We start from the raw sequence: 19338 nt of genomic DNA on the forward strand, positions 1-19338 counted from the left end.
GAAAATGTAAGTAGGGCAGTTGTTGTGGAGTGATTAGGCCTAAAGCCAGATTGAACCGGAGATAAAATATTATAAGTATTGAGATAATGTGACAGTTGATTATAAATTATTTTCTCCAAAACTTTGGAAATAGAACAGATTATAGAGATTGGTCTATAATTATTTGTATCAAGTAAATCAACACCTTTATGGAGTGGAATGATGCGTGCACATTTCCAAATAGTCGGCAACTCACAGGTGGACAAAGACAGGTTGAACAAATCAGCAAGTGGGCACATGAGAATATGGGACGTTAATTTTATGAACCTGTTCTATACAGTACTATCGAGTCCTGCACTGCCATCCACTTTTAAGTCTGCGATAGCATTATGAACTTCCTGTGGTAGAATCTTCTTAAAAGAAAAAGAACTGTTGCAGTATGAATTACTATTAGAAATACCAGTCGTCAAATAGGAGTCAGATAGTAGTGTGGAACATACATTAGCGAAATGTTGATTAAATATTTGTGCAATGGATAATGGGTCATGAATTATTGTATCAGCAGTTCTTATTTTATTAATAGAATGTTTACCTGATTTATTTAAAATAGATTTAATTTTAGTCCAAAATTGCTTGGGATTCTTAATGTCCGATGTGAGAGATTCTTTATAGTAGTTGGATTTAGCATTTCGGGTTTTACTGAGATTTCGAAGATGCCTGTATACTTCCCAATCGGCTATAGTTCTTGAATGACGATATATCGACCATGCTTTATCCCTTTCCCTAAAGAGACTGAGGAGTTCAGAATTGATCCAAGGGAGATGTTGACCTTTGACCTTAACCGTTCTCACAGGTGCATGTTTGTTCATGACAGTTCATCAGTGAGATCTTTATGCAGAAAATCCCAAGCATCTTGTAATAATAATAATATATTTTATTTCTATAGCGCTTTTCTTGAACCCAAAGACGCTTTACATTTGGGAGGGAGGGTAGACAAACAAAACAAAAACAAAGACAAAGCCAAAAAGAAACAAAACAAAAGGTATTAGTTGAAATCTGTCCCAATTAAGGGCAACAACATAATTAATAAATAAATCAACATTACATTTTTTATATTGTCTGATTTTGACTAGTTTTGGAGGCAGTTTAATTAATTTGATTTTCCATATGCAATAAACAATTGAATGATCGCTGAAGCAATCGGACATGACACCAGCTTTTAAGATTATGTCAGGGTGTGACACCAGTATCCAGTCAAGCAGAGATTGGGTTCTAAGAGTGATACGAGTTGGCTCATTAATTAGCTGTTTAACATTTAGACTACTGAAAAGTTTTTTCTCTCTTTCAGATGATTTATCCAACCAATTTTTGTTGAAATCACCAAGCAAGACTATTTCATTTCCGCAGGAAATGGAGTTGATAGTGTCAATTATGTGGTTAAAAGACTCTGCAAGTGAAGAAGGTGGCCTATCGATGCTACCAATAGTTAAGCATTTATTTTCATGAACAATTATTTTAAGAAAAAAGCATTCAAAATGTAGAGGCTCTATAGAATTAGCAACAATTAGCTCAGTCACAAGGTCAGAGGAGACAAATAGCCACACCTCCACCCCTGGTGCATCCATCAGATCTTTAAAGCAAATAATTTGTGATTTGTAGTTCACTATCGGAAATGTTACTATTAAGCCAAGTTTCAGAGAGTGTGATGATTTTAGGTTTATGTAGGACAACCCATATCCGAAGTAAATCAATTTTGAGCAAGAGACTCCTGATATTCAAATGAATGATTTGTATACCCTTTAAAAAATAGCAAATAATGTTCCTGTCACTATAGGAGATTTAATTTATATCACATCAGGAAGTCTATTCATAGTGACAATTTGCAACTAGATTGTGACTATTGAATTGTGTATAATAGTAGTTATAGCGAAATAAACTGATTGATGTTATTTTAGATGAAACAAAGTGCAGTCTCTCACGTTTGCAGTTCAGGCATCTTGGCTGTTTAATTGTCTCCCATAATATCCATTTGTGATTGGTTTATGTAAGAGTGTTGATAATAAAACATGTATTTTTCTCTGTGTTACATTTCCTTGGGTGATTAATTGAACCTCTGGGCAGTGGAAGAAACAGCTTTCATTTTGTATTTTCTATTAGCAAACACCTGTGGATAAAATAAAGAGAAAAGCTTTTATATTTACCAGTTTTCTAATCCGCTGTTAAATTAAAAGCACTTAATTAGGATGAAAGGATATTTCTTAAATGTTTTATCTGCAAGTCTTCTTCTGACAAGGAACAACATAGCTTTTCTTGAGTTATGTCTCCACACTGTACACAAACTACTTGTAATTTTTCTAACTTTATTCAGGTCAACTTCTTCATTCTTTCCAACTTATTAGTAAGTGCGAAGTACGACAGACACTTGGGCGTGTGTTCATGTCGGGGAACAAAAAGTATTGCAAAACAGATGGCCAGGGTTGCACAGAGCAGACTCTTCAAAACTATTGAGGACTCAATGATAAACACATTAGCAACACAACAAATAAGCAAAGACTCTTCAAAACTAGAGTTTGCACAATAAATGAAAATAAATGCAAAGTAAAAAGTAGAGCTATTCCTGGGTTTGCTGCTTTGACAGAACATCAAACAGAGAGTCCTGTTTGACTTATGTGTAATTCAGGTGTTATCCATACAGGCAGAAGTGGGGAGATGCTTCTCTCCTCACATGTACCTCAGCTGTAGTAACATGCAATGTAGAGAAAAGAAATACAGGGAATAATGGGGGAATATCCTCAAAGCTGTCAGTATGATAAACCCTGTGGGATTTCATACTGGGATGTTCCCTGAATGTTGAGAGGACCCTCACTGAGATTATTCTTCAGATCCTTCTCTCAGTGTGGTAATACTGGTTAGGCTCGAAGCACATGTGCAGCGATAGGAGCATACCGTTAAGAATGTCACAAGGCTCAGGACCCAAACGCACAACACCAGAAACAGGTCAGGATTAACAAGGTCTTTTAATTAAGGTCAAAACACAAAACGCTCACTTGGAGGATCAAAACTCTAAACAAAAACATCTACATGGACTATCAAAAATTAAACCAAAAGAGTCTATCAAAAATATACTTAACACGATCAAGGAATGACTGGCAGGCTTGACGAGACAAGACGAACTGGCACAGGACAAAGGGAGACGCAGACTATATATACACACACTAGGTAAGGGGAAACAGGTGGCAACAATTAAGGGAGGGGCTGACAATCACACTGGAGGGAAAACACACAAGGGCAGGAATGCTCTGAAACGAGAGGGAAAGGTTACTACAAAATAAAACAGGAAATCACAAGACAAAGCAAAAGACAAAAGGACTGAACTAAATAAATTAACTTAACACAAATGTCTAGACACCACACATACCTCTCTGGAAAGAAATGTGCATATCAACTAGACATCTCTTTCTCAGCGTGAGTGCTCAATTGTTGAATAACCACAGTGTAAAACGGCATCCAAAGAATATAGCTACAGACTGCGCTTTTCAGTGTTTTGCATTTCATAGTTCTCAATTTCAATTCGTTATTACAAAATACTGTATTCAGAACCTTAACTGACAGGAAAGAAAACATAACAGTGAACACAACCTGAAATCCACTTCATATTTGTCCACAGTCATGTGCCATTCAAGCCATTTTATGATGCTTCTAATACATGTATCACTACAGCTATCAGAAAGTAGAGCCGGTCGAACTACACAACTTTAATGGGGATCGCGAAGATCACTCATTTGTTGTATATGTTCTTAGTTTGCTGACTTTATTATTCCATGATTATATCGCATAATAATAATAATAATAATAATAATACATTGCATTTCGAAGCGCTTTTCCAGGTGCTCAAAGACGCTTTACAGTGGTGATAAAACATGATAAAATAGAATTTAAAAGTTATTAGAACAAGATAAAATAACATTTAAATAATAATGGAAAGTATATCCCATTCGGCTGCAATTACATATTTCTGTATCAGTGCTGAACCTGTTTCACATGCTGCCTATTTCAAGATTCCCACAGGCCAAAGATATTTTACATTTAAAAGGGTGAAATTATGAGATTTATTGGAATGGGTTGCACATGTCTGTACAAAGATTCCTCTGTTTGAAGAAGAAGGACAATATCAGAAACAAAGGCTAAAGGCTTATCTTCTGTCTTATTTCCCACAGCTTTGATAAACACTTAGTGGATCACCTTCAATTTAAATCTCACTAATGTGTTTTTTCTTAACACAGCATGAACTCTAGACACTTCCACATGCAATGTTTAATTTAAAGGTAAAAAGTGAACTGTAGACATTGACATCTAATAAAGTGATGTCAAATCTGTTGCTTACCTATATTGCATTAATTTGCATGCCTCACCCCTAATAAATGATTATCTATTCTAACAGCATTCAGGCCCATGCAGACTGTATCACAGGGTGGATTTGTTTTACACATTGGGTCTGGAAACAAGAGCAGTTCCCACTCTTGTTCTAAAGAAATAAATAGTAAAAGGATCTCACAATGGACCTTTGTGCGATTAATACAGTGAAGTCACAGTTCCCAGGCTTTCCCCCCTGAGATGCCTGATGAGAGAGGTAAGGGTGAGGAACAGAGGGACGGTGGGAGGGATGAAGGGACAGCAGAAAGGTTACCTCCACTGACTTTTCTGTGGTAAACAAAAACAAAAGCCGAATCCAGCCTCTCACTCTGGCCCTCCAGCAGGCCTCTCTGTCACAGCTGATGTGTCACAAGTGTCTGCTCTCCTCAGACGTGTAGGTGATACATGAGGCCTAACAAACAACTAAGACCACAGGAACTGCAAAGATACAAAATACATTGTGATGCAGTGAGACACATAACACAGGAAGTCACTAACCCTTTCGCTGTCTCTCTTTCATATCAAGACTTGCTGAACACAACACAGATACAAACACACGTTATAGTGCCCATCTAAAAACTCCTTTGGGGCTTTTACTCCTGAGAAGACAGCTGTGCATGCTGTGTTCAAAGGCCAGAAAATATATTTGTACATCACAAGCCCAGCAAAGATATCAAAGCTGATTTCTCATGACGTTACTGGTAAAACATGAGGGTATAACCTACCTTTGTGTGAATGGATATTCCTAGATTGAGATAATCACTGTAGACATCTTTCTCATCTTTGTAAATGTTAATTGAGAACCTCAGATTGACTTGTTCCACCTAATTTGTGCAATGTAATATCTTCATTGTGTTGTCTAACTTAACAGTACAACTCATAATAGACTCATGAATAAACTATAAGCCAGTGGTTATCCTCTCTTTTTGGTGATTGTGCCGTAATATGTGTTAATTTATATAATACATCAATCACAAAAATAATGACTAGTCATTTGCAGCCATTACTGAAAACCTAAAGCTTTTATAAAGTGTAAGTGGATATTATTCCTGGTTTGATTTTGTTACGAATCCCTACGAATGCCGTCCCACCTGTCAGCTTGAAATATGCATGATATTTTGTGGTGCAGATGGAAATGAAGTGCAGAGGGCTTCTACAGTGTGGCAGTCTGCAGGTTGGAGTCACCTCACTGTGAGTCAAAAGCCTGTTCCCTCTTGAGCTGAGAAAAACTGAGGTGACAGGCACAAACCGAGTCCCATGGACTGTTAAAAACACGATGAAGCACCCAGGTGACAGTATCTGTCAGGAAACACGCTCAGCCCCCGTCAGTACAACACTTTGACAATCTGCTTCATGATATGCATTTAAATCTGCTTTTTCCCTGCAAGAAACACATCTAGAGCTCAACAAGCCGAATTCATTTTTTGACACAAACCATTTAACAAATAAAATACAAATGCATATCTTTACAGTACTTTGAGAGTATTATTGTCATGGACTAATCTTGGTTGTGCTCATATTTCACATCAATAATTTGCAACAGTTTGTAAGATGAAACGTTTTTATTCTCTTTTAAATGGGTATACAGGCTAAAGACATTTTTCTGCCCATGATATTCTTGCTAATAATCTATGATAGGAAGCCTCAGCTCTACCAACAGAGAAGAATAGGTAAATGAAAGCATGTCAACATACCTGTTTGCAACAATGAATGGTGGTACCGTACAAAGGACAATTTACCTTTAAACCTTTAAAAAAACAATGCAGATACCATAGCAGTGCATTCATAGGCTAAAATGAATCAGTGTGTTTCATACCTGAGCTTCAGAGATTATCCTTCACAACCTCTGCTACGATGTGCCACAACTCATGAACAGAAGGGTGAAAATGTAGGTACAAATGTGTGGTTCCCATGGCAATGCAGTCAGAAGAGGGGGAAGTTCTTATATGGTCAGGATTCTTTAACTCAGGAAACATAAATATGACAGGCCTACAGGTATGATACAGTATATGATGATGATGATGATGATGATGATGATGATGTGACGACGATTACATTTATATTATATACATATTAAATGTCTATGTGTGTGTGTGTGTGTGTGTGTGTGTGTGTGTGTGTGTGTGTGTGTGTGTGTGTGTGTGTGTGTGTGTGTGTGTGAGAGAGAGAGTGTGGTTGGGTGGGCGGGGGAAAGAAGGGGTGGTTGACAATATGAGGAGGCTCACGTGACGATCTTTTAAATTCCTGTTCCCCTGCAGCGCAATTTGTCAGAGCGAATGGTGTCTGCTTGCTTCGATGCTCGTGCGCATGTTACTTAATGTTCTTTTAACAATATCTACTACAATCAGGGTCTTGACTGCTTAAAAACCTCCATGGTTCGCCCGGCTCTCTTCATCATGGTGTTATTACAGTTGTGAGCTCGCTTGTGTCTTTTGTTTTTCCGGCTGAAGCTACTGAGTGGACTGGTACCAGGAGGAGGAGGAGGAGGAGGAGGAGGAGGACTTGGTTCCCCTGCCTGAGGGAAAACCCGAGCAGAAAAAGACAATAATGCAACATTGGACTTTGCTCGTGTGTTATTTCTGTACTGATAGGGTGTTTTGAACGGACTGCGGAAATACAACACATTATTGCTTTTGTTTTCTTCAATGCACGGCCACTAGAACAGAATACGAGGAAAGCGCTGCAACGTTACAAGTCCGGGATCATCACCTCAGACCCAAGACAGTCCTCGAAAAACAGGGTGTAACCCTAAAACCCGTGGCAGGATGTCTTCAACGAAATACAAGAAGGATAAGGAGATCATAGCGGACTATGAGACCCAAGTGAAAGGTGCGGTGTGGATGTGATGTGTGTGTCCGCTCTGTGTGCATTGTCTCTGCATAGGCTGCCCATCCAACAGCCTGTTTGTCAGCCTGACTTCCCTGTATTTGTGTTCTTTTTATTCCTGTAATATACTGCTTTCCATCTCTGGATTAGCGTTAAACCAGAGAGCATGCATTGATTGACTCTCCCCAATATGATAAATATGGTAAACCGTGACAGTCAACCCAATGACAAGAGGATCAGAGCTAGGGGAAAACCTAGCCCTTATTTTTGTCTGTATCTCGTGTGACAAGGATTGTCATTAATTCAACATCAGCCAAAGGGATTTCTTTGTGCTGATGTTGATTTATCACAATGAGTGTTAGCTTTATTGTCGTGCAGCTTTATTGCTGCGTAAAATTATCCCTGTTTTAAATCAGTGCAGTGCAACTAATTGTTTTACATTTAGGCCATTTATTTTGCTAACTGGGGATGTTGTGGTATGAGATGTTGGTCAAATGTAGGGTGCTAGATTTAATGCATTCAATTTATTAATATTCAGTGTCCTGTAATGGCTTGTGTGATTTCAATGTGGGTTAATTCAGCTGATCACACTCCACTCACGTTCTGCCTTTGATTCATAGTGATTGACTGTCTCCACTTGGCAACATGGATCAAACACTCTGTGACTTGTGTCTTCAGAGACTCCTTTACCTGTGACAAGATTTCAGAATCCCTTTAAGCTGAATACAAATATGCATTAAATGAATTCTGCTGTCTAGTTTGAAAGTGAAATGGCATACTGCACATACAAGCAGAGTAGACTGGTTATGAGCAGTCATTTCTCCAAGTGGAGCCAGGGTTCAGTTTGAAGGCCCCATTATAGCACTCTTACTCTCTGTGGTTTCACTAATGTTACGCCTCTGGGGCTTCAGCTGATCATCCCCCGAGTCATGTTCCAGTCCGGACCTTTAGATGCTCAGAGCGTTTGGCTTTGTAGGATACCTCTATAGGCACATTCTTCTTTGTATATACGCTGCTACCTCCTAGACTTTCTGTGGCTCTATAACCTCAGTTCTGTCTTGTGGCGTGCACTGGTCATTCAGAAAATGTATTATATCTTATTCTACTGCTTTCCACTTTACTCCAGGCCATCTTTTGGTAATTCAGGCATCAATTATTCATCTTTGATCCAACTGTGTCATGGGAGAATTACTCTTGTTTCATTGAGCTAGGCCCTGTGTGCTGCCTCTTTGCATTAGTCGAGGCCCTTGAAGTGTGTGAGGACCAAGTTAATGTTAATTTATGGAGAACGCTGCTTGTTTCTCATTCACAGCTGGTGTGTTGCAATGCCTACAGACACAGAGGGCTCTGCTCCCACAATCCACCACCTCACAACAATGGAAATATTATGAATTGAATCAGGCAGTGAGCAAGCCGTAATGACATTGAGATTGGAAATTGCACCTGTCTTCCAGTGAGTTATTGCTTTATGGTTAATGTGTACATGGCACAAGGGGCCAAATCATCAGTGTGTCATTGATTGGGTCATAACAAGTTGGCAGGGTTGCTTTATTATGCATGGGCTAATAAATCCAATTTAAAAAAAACTTGGTTTCAGCAGCAGTTTAACAACAAAGAAACGCTGCCAGTCAATATGCTATTTTAATATATATGCTCACATTAATAAAGGTCTCCTTAAATGTATTGTCTGCAGGTGTGGAAGCACAATGTTATATTTCCTCTATTGCAGTGTAACAAACCACTGCTTAAATCTTAACACACAGCTATTAATGAATTCTTGATGACCCTTGAGGCTGGCTGCCAAAGCCGAGGTCTCTGAAGGACCTTGGGAGATGGTGTTCACTTTATTCAAGCTGTTCAGCTGGCAGAACCTGCATTAGCATGTGAAAAGAGAGGGCTCGTACGCTGAACAGAGAGGGCCTGACTGAGGAGCTTAAACTCTGTTTTGTAACTTACCACCATGTGGTTGCTGGACTGCAGCTCTGCCTCCTCCTGTTTGCCAGTTTAATAGGGAGCTTGTGAAGTGATGCCCTCTGGGCTCAACCATCAGCAGCTGTTTGACATTTACACTCCAGATTCTGAGGCTGAAATATGCCTTCAGTATAAATTCAAACTCCCACATCAGTAGAGCGACGATGAACTGAACCATCACGTTTTATTATATCAAACAGCGACCATAAGTTAACTGGTAGGCGCTTCAGAAAAAGAGAGGATGATAGCGGTGGGGAGAGGCAGTGATGACATGCACGGGCTATAACTCTGACTCCATTGTCTTCCACACAGCTCAGTTGTATTAAATTGGTCTTTTGTTTACATATTTTTGCCCTACTGTACTTTGACGTGAGGTACAGCAGGTGGCCTGTTCTGTTGGCTGTGGTCCCTGAATCCCCCTCTGTAAAGCTTTCTTATTCATTGCACGAGTGCAGCACCGTTTTACACCTTCTCATTTTCTGTCTTACCGGATCCTTAGAAGTTGTATTTTTCCTGCAGCATTTTGCAGATAAATGTTTGATCAATGATAACACGTGTTGGCTTGATGTAGGAAAATTACACCAGCATTAATTTGCCTTTCCTTGGTTTTCATCCAAGCTTCAAACTATAGCTCAGATCTTGGAAATGATTGCAGGCAACTGCTTCGATATAAACTTTTTAGTGTCCTCCAGAAAACACACACACACACACACACACACACACACACACACACACACACACACACACACACACACACACACACACACACACACACACACACACGCACGCATGCACGCACACACACACACACACACACACACACACACACACACACACACACACACACACACACACACACACACACACACACACACACACACACACACACACACACACACACACACACACACACACACACACACACACTTAGACAAACTTGAGGTGATACTGAGAAGGAAGGGTGGGCTTCACACCTCTGGGTTTAGGTTTTTTCTTTTGCTGGTCTATGCCAGTTCCTTTTTCTGCCAGACTAAATGAAAACAAATGTGACCTTCTAAGCCAACCTAATAAAAACCTGACCATTTTGACCATATTTCCAACAATATGTAAGTGCTCTGCATGGAGTGTGTACCTAGTGTGGTCTAAAACCATACCTGTCATCACTTACATCAAAATGAACATACTGTGTGTGTCGTGTTATATAATGATCCTTCTAAAGACCTGAAAAAAGTGTTGTCAGTTTGGTTAAATGCTGATTAGATTTACGTGAGACACCAGGTTGGTCTGTTTGTTGATGCTCCAGGCTACAGACAGATCTGCTGATTGAGGTTAATGTTTAAAACTAATTACAGTTCTTTTATTTTATTTGGAAAAGCACCAATGATTACTCATCATGTGGTCTATTCGAACTTTCCAACATTGAAGAAATACCTTATGATAGGCTTATTACTGGCACTGAATATGTTGGTTATGAGATGCTGAAAATGTGTCTAAATGGCATCAAAATACATCAGATGTACCATCATGTGATGTTAGGTAGCTATTAGCATCCTGCTGGGCAGCATGAAGCTGTCCGTGTAAAAACTAACAGTGTAGGAGAGAAGTGGTGGCACTGACTCACCGGCAGCTTGTTTGGCAAACCTGCTGCTGAGTGAGAGAACATTTACGCGGACATCTTCTATCTATTTAGACAGAATAATATGTTCTGCAACAGCTTGTTTATTTTACGATCCAATACATGTTGTGTTATATACTGGGTTGGTTTGTTTGTGTGCCTTGGTCGCGACGAGTTGAACAAACTGGCAGCTGAAGTTGCTGACTCAGTTAAGATTGTGTGATTTCATGTTATTTATATACACTTGGTCTTAAAGGAGAAGTTTGAATAAAACTCATATTCACTTTCATGCCGATGGATAGATGAGAAGGTTTAAACATATCTGGTGTGTTAGTTTTGAAACACGAGGAAAGCTAGCCTCACTCTGTCCTTTCTGCATATAAAGGTCACTAAAAAACACGTTATAACTATTCACACAATACCTTTTTCTTGCCCCTCCTTCCTGTTTGTAGTCTTTTTGCTAAGCTAAATTAGCATAATACTTAAAATACACATATAAGATTGGGATCAATCCTCTCATCAAATCTCTGTGAGTAAGCACATTGAACTATTCTTTATGGACCACATTATGTTTTATTAACAGGAACAAAATGTATATTTCTCATGGTAATATAAGAGCCAACAAGTCTTCATTATCTTATGTTAATTCTTCTTTTGTCTCTATCAAAGATGTACAATATATTAGCAAATGTGGCAACAAGTGTAGACATCACCTGTTATCGTAACCCTTCAAACACTTTCCTGCCATACTGTACCACATTATGCACTATACAATCGTTTTGTATCAGAGTCCTCCTGACTTTGCTGTCTCTGTTTTGGTGTCTGTAATCTCAGAATGATGGATGCAGCTGTCACTTAAGAAATTGAGAGTTTGTTCTGTCCATTTCACAAGAACTCAGTAGATAATCAGCCTTTCATAACACGGGTGATCTGCCAGCCATGGATTATCATTTAAAACAGGCTCAGAATAGTTTTTTTGTTCGTGTGCTGGCATTGATGAAGTAGACAAGGGTTCATTGAGACAGAAAAACAGTTTCCTTTTATTAGTTATTTGGTGCCAGACAGTGCATGATTTCACTTCTCTTTGCTTTCAGTCTTGTGTGCTGAAAGAATACTGTCTGGAGAAGTGTAGCTGTCCACAGCATGATTGTGTTATGAGTCGAGTAATGCACTGCTGTTTGCAGGGGGACTAAATGTTCTCCTAAATGTATTTTGCCTTTAGTTGTGAAGATATACATAATGTTCGCAATTGGATATTGACACAAACAGCAGACAATTCATCTGGTAAATATTGCCATCATGCTCTGTGTGCGAGAAATTACTTTGACCTCATTTGAAAGTGATTATGGCTCTATTCGTGTTTTGTTTTTTTAAGCATTCAAAATAAAGTTTCATAAGTGTATCTGAAGAAATTCATTGGGTCTCAAGGACAATAAAGTACCACAATGCCTACGACTTACCAGCTTTGAATAACACAGATGAAGGGAATACAATTAAATCTAAAAGTTAAAGGGAATTATGACATTACCCAACAAGCATTCATGGTGAGATGAAGCAATAGTTGATACAGGAAAGAAACAAATTAAAACATACTTCCTGCTGAGAGACTGTAACCTTAGAAACAGAGGAAACAGGGAGTTAAAAAAAGAACTGACTATTTGATATACTAATTAGTTAAGCTCTTCTAGTGCAGGCATGGGACCTGCTAAATTAACTTTATTATGCACCCATGATTCACAGGTCCCCCTATAGACTTTAGATAATTAAAAAGCGTACCTATTTACAGCTCACAAATCCCTCTCACCCACCACTGATGGTAGAAATAGAAGCATATGGCACAGGTTCATTATTTTACACAAAACTGTGGCATTTTGTTACTTTATTGATTTAGTTACTGTAGAACATCAACTAATGATTCATTTCCCTTAAAGCCCAAGGTGTTGTATTTCATTGCTAGATTAGTAAAAAAAATAACGTAAAAATAAACAGCAACCCTCTATGCTATTTATTCTTTATGATAAACAGTATAGGTTTATTTCTATTTCACAGTTGACTGTAATGATGGTGTCCCCCAGAATGTGCAGAGCATAAGGAGAGGCTTTATTCTCTGTCAATCTTATTTCAACTGAACTTTACTCTATTTCACCTACTTTGAGAAAGTGAAGAGCTGTCCTTGTGGTGATCTTGGATCACACACTACTTTATAATTAATAGGATCAATTGAGTCATTTAAAACTTCCATTGTATTTCTGATAACCATATGCGCTGGAAGTATTTTATTTGCATTCAATGCAATCAGTGTTCAGGAGGAAATAGTGAAATCAGTTTGATTGCTTTCATCAGTGGGAACCTCATCAGCTTTACATACGTAAACCATGTCGTACGTGCATCCTCACTCAATGCTTCCACCTGTCCACATCCATCAGACTCCGCCTCTCCTCTGATAAGCTGCTCCCCGGGGACTGGTTCACGCCTGTGTTGCCATGGAGACACCATTCACCCTGGTCCTGCAGAGTTGGATCCTGGAAACGGCAATGATGGACAGCTAGACTCGGAAAGGGCATGTTTCCGGATGTAGTTGAAACGCTCATGCTTCTCTGAGGCATCAGACTCGTATAATGTGCAGACACGTGACGGTGACACAGGCACCAGAGAGGAAATCAATTTCAGCCAGCGATAATTTGCACTGTGAAGCAGAGCAACAACTGATCGTTAAAGTTTATTTCACTGTCATCATGAGTTGGAAGTTTCCTTCAAAGCAGTGGGGTTTAGCGTTTATCATTGTTTTCGAGGCTCGTACAAAATAGCTCTTTATCAACAAGCTCATTGTAACAGATTGTTTTTCATGACAAGAAGCAGTTACCTAAATAGCTTTCATTTCCATTTAGAGGCAAGTGAGGGGAAACCATGCATTAGATAAGCTCATTTGATTGATTTTTTGTTTGACAGAACATCTAGTAGAAAATTGGATAAACCAGCAGATAATTAGGAGGGGAAGATTAAGAGTGAGGGACGACCCAGAGACTGACAGCTGACATCTTGCTGTCAGACGCTCCGTTGGTTCACCTCTGCTCAGCCATTGATTGGTTGCAGATCCTGTTGTCTTATCTTTCAGTACATGTGCTGCAGCAGTCAGGGGTAAGGAGGTAACAGGCGAGATAAAGACAGACAGAGAAGAGCCTGCACTGACATCGGGGACGTGCCCTTGTGAATCAAAAAATTGCATTAATCATTAGGGGACTTAAAACGAACCAAGAAATGGGGGATTAATTTAACGACTGGAACTTGTATTATGAGTCTAATGAATAATACAAGTTATTAATGAACAGAGGGGATGAATAGAGGTCTGGATAAGGGTTATGTTTGTATGTGTGTCTGCTTTTCATGTGAATTTGTCTCTAATAATTCCGTACATTTATTATAGCGCTTTTCCAGTGCTCAAAGCGCTTTACAAATACACACATTACACACATTTTTTATACATGCAATGGTCACTGTGGACAATACCCACAGGAGTAAGTTCAGGTGAAGTGTCTTGCCCAAGTGTCTATAGTGTAGAGCCCAGATACTGCAGAGCTGAGTTGGGGATTAGGTTATGAAATATTTGGCTCTGAAGGGCTTGTGTCTGGTGTGTATGCGTGTGTTACTGCATGCTGATGTGAATGCCCAAGGACGTGATTTTCAAAGTGTTTAATACCTTGTGAGGCTGGTTATGATTTATAATTGATCTCCATTACACTGCGACATGAAGTTCTTTCCTCCACTCTGACTGCACCAATATCTTAAAACACGAAGAGGAATGACTGCTTCTTGTTGAGTCATTCAATCACTCGCAGGTATGCTAGACATAGCTGCAATCATTCGTAAAGAAGGCACAACATTCCACTGAAACCCCACTATTTGCGAGATTATATTTGACCTTCATTGCGCTGCAGTAAAACAATCCATCTTTCCTGCTCCTCCTCTGGCAGCCTGGCTTCCCCTGCTGCCCCCGGGATGCTCTGCAGAAAATCCCTCTTACTCACTGCACTCCATGTTATCTTGACTTCATTGCGTCAAGACATCACATGGCCCTCTTAAACAGCAGACTTGCAGGAAAATGCTGCAACAGTGCTTCACCACTAGTGCCCTGGATTGACTCCAGAAGGAGGCACACATTTTATTTGTATAACCTCATAAGCGACGTCTTGTTCTCAGCCCATAAATCTGTCTGTCGTACATCAGAGGCAATTATACCTTTTTAAGCGCTGAGAAAAAGGACATTCATTTAGATAAAGGCAAACAAAAAATCATTTAAAAAAAACATATTACAAATGAAGTTGAACAGAGGAGGCAAAACTCTTTCTGGATTATAACATGTTTTTTTGTTTGTATAGCAGAGGCCTTTTTTGCCTGTCCAACTTTCCAAATGCTATTTTTTTTGACAAAATATGGCACACCGCCTTTGTTAAATCTTAGGTTAGGTTTTTTGTTTGTTTGTTTGTCTGCACCATCACAGAAAATGTCTTATGATTTATGGGCAGGATGTAGCATGGGCCAGAAAGAAAACTTTACATTTCAGATGCAAAATACTTGTACTTTTGTAAAAGTAAGATCTGACAAAGCACTCTGAGAGCTCCAAGAGTTTTGATTTTTTCATTTAGAATAACCAATATATGGAATCACTCAATAAAAACAACCCTAAACTCCAGCCAAACACAGATTCTCTGAACTTTCACAGCTGGACAAGGACTGTTCTGTGCTTGGTAAATAGGTCCAAAAAACCCAATAGCCTAAGTCAAAAAACATTTAGTTCTATTCATCATTCAAAAATGTCTCTTAATACTTCCATAGTGCATATTAATGATTGAAGCTTACTTGCTCTGTTAATCAAATGTTATACAGACATGTTGAAGGAGTTCAGCTCACATATGATATTGGGTGGAGTGCAACAGTAGAGAGTTTTCAGTTATTCATCCTCGAAACACCACCATACTAGGCGGCAACACAGCTGCCAATGCAGGATTTTGTCTCTAAGGGTCAAAGTTTAGGGATCTCCAACATTCTAGTATTGTTTTCAGATTGTTTCCTGTGCTGTGAGGAGACAAGTGTTCACTGAGCTTTCAATTCCTGTCCTCAAACGGTGTAGGGCAATTATATTTTAAAGCAGGTGTCCAGTGGAAGGGTTAGGGCTATAACAGTGATGTATGGACTCGAGGTTGGGAATGTCATGAATTAATACTGTGTGCTCTCATAACATGTCATATACAGTACATTTCATAATGAAGCTATAATTTACAGAGCAGCAGTAATGAACCACTGTGCAGAACATTATGACTATTGACCTCAGCGAGATAATCAGACTCGCGTAAGATCTTAAATTGATGATACAATTTGCATGAATATGTATATGCATTATGCACACAAAAAAACGTTCTTTCATCCCAACATGCTCTCCACTAAAAGAATTGTAGTTATGGTCCGTACGTACGGACTAAATCCCAGTGGTCGGCAGACAACTCTTGCAAACATATTGCTCCATCATTAGTTTAGTATCACAGAAAGACACTGATTACTAATTTGTATTTTGATTATTTCAGCTTTTGGGACTTACTTTTGCTTTTACTAAACAGTATTGCAAGGTTTAGAGGGAGAGGCAGTGTACTTTATAATTATAGCCTAATAATAAACAGCTCAGAAGCTGTTTTTTCTTTGTTATGGGAAACGACTAGAATGACACAGAAAACCCATTTTCCATTTCATATAACAGAACTAGAAGCAAAAGGTTCACAATAAGCTCAATTACACAAGACACAATCTAATTATATGATACTGTCACAAGGTCCTTCAATTATAGCCTGTTATAAAGCTTGAAATGATTAAATCATGATCCAGACAAATAATTGTGGTCTTGTTTTGGATGATCCCACCAGACTTTGAACATATTTCTGCTGCTCCTCATCCCCCTTTTCTCCATCGGCCTTTTTATCTGAAGATAACCCCCAACTCGGTTCTCCACAAAAAAAGAAAAAGCAGATGGCTTCATCTTTAAATAGAAAGACATACAGTAGAGGCAAAACGCAGTAGGTCTGCCACCAATTATAGCTTGATGTGTAATCAAGCAACAACATGAATGTTTAATTTAATGACTTTGAATCAAATACATCGTTTCTTTGGTAGGATGCCCAAATAATCCCACCTGGACTTTGAGAATTTGCCTTGAAATCAACTCAAATTGTTCTCAGACACAGTTTGAAATAAATAATGGGGTCAATAACTTTAATACATTTACTGTTTTGCTCTTTAATACATGACGCACTAATACTTTAATAGTCTAACTGGCTGCTAGTTATTTTTCATTCCATACATTCAGTGATGTTCGCATATGGGATTTTATTATGTGACCTATCTAGATTAATCTTTCTGTTGAAATGAGAAGGGAGCTGATAAGCTGAAAGTGGGGCATCCATGTTTACTGTAGCATTTTAATTTGTGGTTCAAAGCCTTGCTACATACATGTCAGAAAGGAAGCAAGGAATGAGGCTGTGGGTGCAGACGCAAAGACCTTTATGCTAAGGATAATATAGAAAATGAAAGATCCTAAATATCAAACATTAATCTTTTGAAGCACTTGATGTTTTGTGGTTTGCCTCACTAATACTTTTTGAGTATCAGAATCCTAACTGAGAGTTTTATCTATGCCATAAACCGTGGTCATTGTATTTGTTTACATGGCAAATCAAGGAAAGGCAATTATGAACATCAGTCTTTTTCACTTTCACTTCAGGACTACATAAACATTCTCCTCACAGATCTTTTACATCCACAGCCATTGAACCCACTCAAAGAGCTGGGAGTACTTAGGGAATAATTCTCCAGTTTCTCTTGGTTCCTGAGAGGGAAGGGCACACTGCTGGTGTGCATGACCTATTTTTCCAACTCATCTGTCAAATGCAGAGCTGCAGCTGGTGGTTCAGAGTTCCCCTTTTGTGAAAGAGTGTTTTCAAAAGTCCTCCTTTTCACTCATGCACATCGGTGTCACATTTTCCTGGGGCATTTCTCTTGGCTCGTCTGCTTTGGCACACTCAAAAAAAAACACATCAAACAAGGAACATAACTGCATCTTTGGGAAAGTATTTCTGTCAGGATTGAAGAAGTTAAGTGGTATGTCCCACTAAAAACTGAGCTTTAAGCCCTCAGAGCTGAGAGGGAAAGGGAGGCCCCCGGGTGAAGGGGAGGGCTGGGACAATGGTTAACCACAGAGTGAAGCATGCCGCTCTCGAGGCAGAGGCCAGGCGGCACGACATCACAGGGAGGAAAAAGGCTTGCCCCTACAGCATCACTGTTGCAATTCAAAGTGATGGCAGTGTGAGTCTGCATGCATCCACAAGGAGGGCTTGGCTGACCAAATCACACCCCCGACATTATGGAAACACAGTCTGTGTCGCTGCAGTGGTTTCACCATTCAGTCAGCGGCTCATCTGCCTGGCAGAGTGGTGCTGCCATGGCTCATGTATAAATCTATCCTTAGTCCTTTCAATGACTCATGAATGGAACTCACGGATGTTACAACATGCAATGACTTAGATTTAGGAAGTCCATTTTTCAACTGCCGCTTTCAAGTGCATGGCCATGAAGACTTTTTGAAGACAATACAAACAAATATTTAGGAATGGTGGAAATAAATTCTCTGCAGCACATAACACGATTGTGTATTCCTATTGCTTTAAATGAAGGACTTACACATACGATATACACACTTTTATCATCACAAAGTTTGCATGAATAATTCCTAAAGATACCAAGAATAAACACTGAAAGCATGAAGGTGCTTTGATGAAGCGCCGCTCGGTGTACTGTAATCTTGGATTCTTGTCATTTTTTTTTACACTTGACACAGTACACTGCACTGAGGCAGTGTTTGTATGTGACAACAAAACCTCTTTTATATGAGATGATCAAACAACATTTTGGTTTCTAATAAGAGATGTTCATTAGTGGGAGTTTTCCTTCCCCATGGGAAGTGACACCACTCATCCTGTTTGCTGTAGCCTCTTCCATCAGGTTGCATTTCTGTTCTGCAAAATAGGCCTTTCTCTCTTCCTGAGTGAAGGCATGCTGATGACAGCACTACAAAGAGGATTCGGGTTTCTCTCCTGGGTTTCTACTGGCATGAAGGATCTGTAGTCTGCCTGGCAGCGTCTTCTTAAGGCGAAATGTAACCCTTATACTCGCTCCAAGTGGGGGAGTGCATTAGTTTCTTAATAAATCAGTTTGATCTCACAGAACTACACTCAACCGTCACTTTACAGCCTGGCATGGAGTTTCAGTGGTCATTCCCACGCTCAGCAAGAGGCTTTGTGCTGCTGATGGTCTGAAGAAGTAGAATGAACAAAGCTCAGAACATTGCATTTCATGATGATTCACTGCATTCACCAAAAGTGTGTGAAGATTGTAGATGATTGCAGGACTGCACGGAGTGACATCACATGTTGTGCTTTTAATGCTTTTTCACAAATGTAAGACAAGTTTAAGCTTTACATGTATTTTCCCTT

General features: G+C 39.3%; 1 protein-coding gene across 2 annotated transcripts in view; it reads left to right on the forward strand.

Moving 5' to 3' along the window:
- Positions 1-6655: 6655 nt before the first annotated feature.
- Positions 6656-19338, forward strand: part of srgap3 (SLIT-ROBO Rho GTPase activating protein 3) — a 58706-nt gene continuing 46023 nt past the window's right edge. For both annotated transcript variants that reach the window (XM_034082387.2, XM_034082388.2), the window contains exon 1: positions 6656-7221. In XM_034082387.2, coding sequence (XP_033938278.1) covers positions 7158-7221 — 64 coding nt within the window. In that variant the 5' untranslated portion in view covers positions 6656-7157. The remainder of the gene's footprint in view (positions 7222-19338) is intronic.

Source organism: Pseudochaenichthys georgianus, chromosome 5 (genome assembly GCF_902827115.2).
Source record: "Pseudochaenichthys georgianus chromosome 5, fPseGeo1.2, whole genome shotgun sequence".
NCBI lineage: Eukaryota > Metazoa > Chordata > Actinopteri > Perciformes > Channichthyidae > Pseudochaenichthys > Pseudochaenichthys georgianus.